Source organism: Nansenia antarctica, assembly GCF_963989245.1.
Source record: "Nansenia antarctica genome assembly, chromosome: 10".
NCBI lineage: Eukaryota > Metazoa > Chordata > Actinopteri > Argentiniformes > Microstomatidae > Nansenia > Nansenia antarctica.
The window spans coordinates 7,954,780-7,959,779 of NC_137680.1; the positions used below are offsets into that span (position 1 = coordinate 7,954,780).

Below are 5,000 nucleotides of genomic sequence, written 5' to 3' on the forward strand. Positions count from 1 at the left end.
ACACATGCATATTCAGTTTTAGAACGTTCACTGTGTGTGTGTGTGTGTGTGTGTGTGTGTGTGTGTGTGTGTATGTGTGTGTGTGTGTGTGTGTGTGTGTGTGTGTACCCCATGTCCTGAGCAGATGGTCTTGTCTATGGTCCCAGGGCAGATGCTGAAATTGAATTGCTGGATGGGCAGACATTTGTGATTGAAGCAGATTCTTTCTGTTCCACACGCCGTCCCATCCTCTACATAGCCCAGGTCATTGTCCCCGTCGATCATCACATGACCACCGCTGCCATGACAACCACACAACAGTCAGATAGGAGCTCGATAGTCAAGAGAAACAAAGTGAAATGTGAGTTAAACGTGTAGAGGAGGTGTTCATGGACAATCGGGAGTTGGGTCGTTGTGAGGTAGAGAGAGGGGGAAGATAGACACAGAGAGAGACAGAGAGACACAGAGAGAGATGAGGGAGAGAGAGAGGGAGAGAGAGGGAGAGAGAGAGAGAGGAGGAAGAGAAGCAGAGTAGTCTAAGGACTAGAGATACAGAGCTAGACTAGGATCACAACAATACTATAAAAATGTATTGTATTGAGTGGAGTGAATGTACCATACACATATACAACAGGCTATAGAAATCAAATACCGTGAGAGTAATTATCTATGTATATTATATATGACTCATTCACCATCGTGGGAGAACTATAGTCTAGATGAATGAAAGACTAATGAAAAGTGTATCATAATGGCCTGACGGGCAGGAGCAAGCGTGTGTGTGTGTGTGTGTGTGTGTGTGTGTGTGTGTGTGTGTCTGCGCTCGGACTGGCATGTTTGTGTAAGTGTGTGTGTACCTGCAGTCCAGTGATGCGCTGTGCTGGGCTACAGAGAAAGACGTCAGCCCTCCATGCAGCTCTCCCAGGCGGGGGGCCGGGGAGATGTTAGAGCACAGAAGGTACCCACAATGCACATCTCTGAAAGACAGGATATAATACGAAGGGGTCACACAGGGGTAAACAGAGGGCTCTCAAATTGAAAACGATGTATCAGGTCACACAAACAGAAATAAAAGGTCCTTACGCCTTGTTGCACTGGATCCACGTGTCTTTGTCCTTCCCACAGTTGCCCTTCTCCGTCCCTTCGATGTTCAGTTTCTCATAACAGAATTTGTCTGCGGCCGTTGCCTCTGAAGGAACGATAGCAAAACTGGTGTCAAAAAAAACCACTGTAGGTCCAGAACGCTTTAACCCTTCAAAAACCGTTTCCATATTTCTGAACATGAGATGATGTGAGTGGATCTACAACCTTTTGTCAACATTGGTAATAAAAAAGAAAGTGTTCTTTATAAACAGAGGTTGTCACTCACTCTCTCCCCAGATGTATTTGCATTGCCTGTCTTTGGTTTTGCACCTCCCGTTGAAGCAACGCCCCTGAAGAGAATGGGATAATGAATGTCCCATACACACGAAACGTTTCAAACACCTTATTATCTTTGCAGCCATTCTTATATATCCATTCTTAGACATATCTTACCTGGTCCTTCTCACAGGTGTATCCGTCCATCTTGTGTAGATTTTGAGGACACTGTGAATACAAATACAAAGACTGCATCTTTAAAGAATATTGTATGTCCTATGGCCAGAATCGAACCAGGGGACCCTGCGATAACATGGCTGACGCCTTAGTGTACTACGCCAACAAGCGCCCCCAGTGATTCTTTTGAAAGTACTGGTGTTTGTGATAAGGTTTAGGGTTAATGTTGGGGTTAGGGTTGTTAAGGAGGGACAACTGTTCCGCCCTCACCTGGCTGGAGTTGCCGGTGCAGTTCTCTGGGATGTCACAGTCATTCACTGCCTCTCTGCACACCACCCCCATGAACTCCATCTGCACGCAAAATATAATATTGGTCAAACAACATTGTATGTGTGTGCGGGTGTGTACGTGTTTATGTGTGTGCATGTGTGTGTGTGTGTTTGTGTGTGTGTGTGTTTGTGTGTGTGTGTGTGTGTGTGTGTGTACGTGTTTATGTGTGTGTGTGTGTGTGTGTGTGTGTGTGTGTGTGTGTGTGTGTGTGTGTGTGTGCACCGTATTGCACCTGACAGCTTTTGCAGCAGAGTCCGTCGCTACACTTTGACCCCTGAGTGAGGGTGCATTTATTACAGCAGTTCTCTCCCTCCCTGGCGCACTCCTACCAAACAGACAAAGAGGTTCACAGGCTTCACACATACACACTCTACTACAACTGTTAACATAATGTTAGCATTCTCGCCCACTCTGCCCTACTACTCACCGCTGGGGTCCCACAGTCACATTCCTCCCCGGGCTCGACAAAACCATTCCCACATTCTGGAGGGTCCAAGAGCTGTTGAGCAAGAGAGAGCAGGAACCTTAAGGAGTTCGTTGAAGCGATGATATGTGTGTGTGTGTGTGCAGGGCCGGTCCGAGGCATTTAGGTGTCCTAGGCGAGAGTATGATTTAATGCCACCACCACCACCACCACCACATTAAGCCACCAGTACTGCCTCATCACCACCCACACATTCAACAGTAAAAATATGGACAACAATGGTTTCAAGACAAAAGTAGACAGGAGGCTGAGACATATTTTCATAGAGACATGAAATTCATAGAGACAAAATTATTGAAATGTAAAAAAAACTAAAAAACATTCATCGATTTTTTTGGGGGGGTATTTGGCGCCCCCCAGGCATTTGGCGCCCTAGGCGACCGCCTAGTTCGCCTATGCCTAAGACCGGCCCTGTGTGTGTGTGTGTGTGTGTGTGTGTGTGTGTGTGTGTGTGTGTGTGTGTGTGTTTGCGCTACCTTCAAGGGCTTGTTGAAAAGGCAGGCTCCTCCACCACTGTGTGTGTGTGTGTGTGTGTGTGTGTGTGTGTGCTACCTTCGAGGGCTTGTTGAAAAGGCAGGCTCCTCCACCACTGTTTAGGAAGTTGTAGTACTCCTCCACGTTGCAGTCTGAAAACCTCTTCGGCAGGTAAAAGCTGTTCGACACAAACACAGCAGCATTACGCAGTTACACTGGACACAACACCAGTGCACTGAGCAACAGAGATCTGTCCCCCCCTGCTGGCCTTACTCTTACAGGACACTCCTATAGAACACACAACAAGAGCTGTGGCAGAGAAAGGCTAACCACTTCACCCTGGGCTTAGTTAGTTAGTTACTTAGTTGTTCTACTAACAAACCGTATAGTAACTGACTGGAAACCACTTCTTTCCTTGCATTTCATCATGACCCTTACAGGCAACCGTTTACATACAGTAGAGTAGCCTACAATAAAGCACACATAAAACCACAACGGTTTACCTGTTGGTGGCTACAGTCAGTACTAGAGACAAAGGCAGGAAGGATATGGCATACATACAGGATGAACAGCTGCACCAACAAGTATTCATGACAATTGAAGAGAAGTTTGTGTCACATTGCACTGGTATGAAACTGTTGGCGATAACTATAACAAACAAGATTATAAATAGGATATATGATTATCGAGGACAGAAGGACAGAAACATTTGGTCGTGCACATACACACCAGCTAAGACTCGTGGTGGCAGAAATCCTGTCCTGCTGACTGCTTTTTTGAGAACCACTTGGTTCATACCATACGCAGGTATACGTGCCTCCAAAGTGGGCGGGGCTTAAGTCAAAGTGGGCGGAGCTTGTGTCTGAGTGGGCGGAGCTTGTGTCTAAGTGGGCGGAGCTTGTGTCTAAGTGGGAGTGGCTTAGACAGTTAGTGGGCGGAGCTTGTGTCTAAGTGGGCGGAGCTTGTGTCTAAGTGGGCGGAGCTTGTGTCTAAGTGGGAGTGGCTTAGACAGTTAGTGGGCGGAGCTTGTGTCTAAGTGGGAGTGGCTTAGACAGTTAGTGGGCGGAGCTTGTGTCAAAAGTGGGCGGAGCTTGTGTTGTATCTTGCTATTTATTTTGTCATCAAGCTCAGGTGTCAGAAACGTACGGACAAGAGATTTAGACCACTTCACTTTAGAGGCCAATGTGGGAGGTACTCAGTAAAATACTCTCAATCAAGAGTCTTGTGTTGAGAATATAGCGTGTTTCCTTGTGTATGTTAACTTGAGTCATCCCCTCCTATAGGACTCTAGACCCCCTCACTGCTCCCTGCTTCTGCAATCAGAACTGAAACTCATTGTCATCACCATTGGGCCTAATGCTAATTGTACAGCAAAAACATGGAATGTCAGGACCGAATCCTAACTTGCATGCATAAAAAAAAACGTGTCTCAGGATTCAATTTGGTCAGGTTAGGATGCCAGCAATGAATCCCCCCCCAAACACACACCCCACAATAGAGCCAAAACAGACACACCCACAGACACCCACAGACACCCACAGACACAGACACAGACACAGACACAGACACACACACACACACACACACACACACACGTGAATCTAGATAGCACACACACATACACAGACAAGATAACCTGTAGTTAACCCCAAAACCCTGTAGAAAGAATCCACACTCCACACACAGTATGTTTGTCAGGATTAGTAGATCAGATCAGACATGCAGGCGCTGAGAGAAAAGAAAGGGTCCATCAATGGGCGTGACACAAGTTTTGCTCATTGAATACGATTGTCTGAAATACCATTGACCTCTGGTTAGAGAGAGGGAGTCTGGGTAAGGGCCATGCGCAGGGGACAATGTCACTTCTGACCTCTAATATGTGACCTATACATAGGGTGAGGTCACTGAGGTCTTGTAACTAGGTAGCTATGGTAACCCCAATCATCAAGACTAGGGAAGGTACTGCTGTTACAAAATATGAAGTAGAGAATCTAGTATTATTTGTCTGGGATGGGAATGACATTGCAGACTGTATCAATCGGTTAGAGATGGAAGAGGACGTGATGGGTAGGGCTCATTGTCAAAGCGTAGGGGGGGAGAGGGAGTCTCCCCCATAATCATAATAAATCTGTTACTCTAAAAGTGCTCAGCGATCAGCCCAAAACTAAAAATATACAGTGCCCTCCACGATTATTGG

The 5,000-nt window shown here is 46.4% G+C and overlaps 1 protein-coding gene across 1 annotated transcript in view; it reads right to left on the bottom strand.

Moving 5' to 3' along the window:
- Positions 1–5,000, bottom strand: part of adam22 (ADAM metallopeptidase domain 22) — a gene marked incomplete at both ends in the record, with an annotated part of 58,138 nt that overhangs the window by 7,332 nt on the left and 45,806 nt on the right. Inside the window, 9 exons of the mRNA XM_080540915.1 lie at positions 109–277; positions 837–956; positions 1,063–1,168; positions 1,349–1,412; positions 1,516–1,566; positions 1,786–1,866; positions 2,078–2,170; positions 2,273–2,344; positions 2,882–2,981. Coding sequence (XP_080397041.1) covers positions 109–277; positions 837–956; positions 1,063–1,168; positions 1,349–1,412; positions 1,516–1,566; positions 1,786–1,866; positions 2,078–2,170; positions 2,273–2,344; positions 2,882–2,981 — 856 coding nt within the window. The remainder of the gene's footprint in view (positions 1–108; positions 278–836; positions 957–1,062; positions 1,169–1,348; positions 1,413–1,515; positions 1,567–1,785; positions 1,867–2,077; positions 2,171–2,272; positions 2,345–2,881; positions 2,982–5,000) is intronic.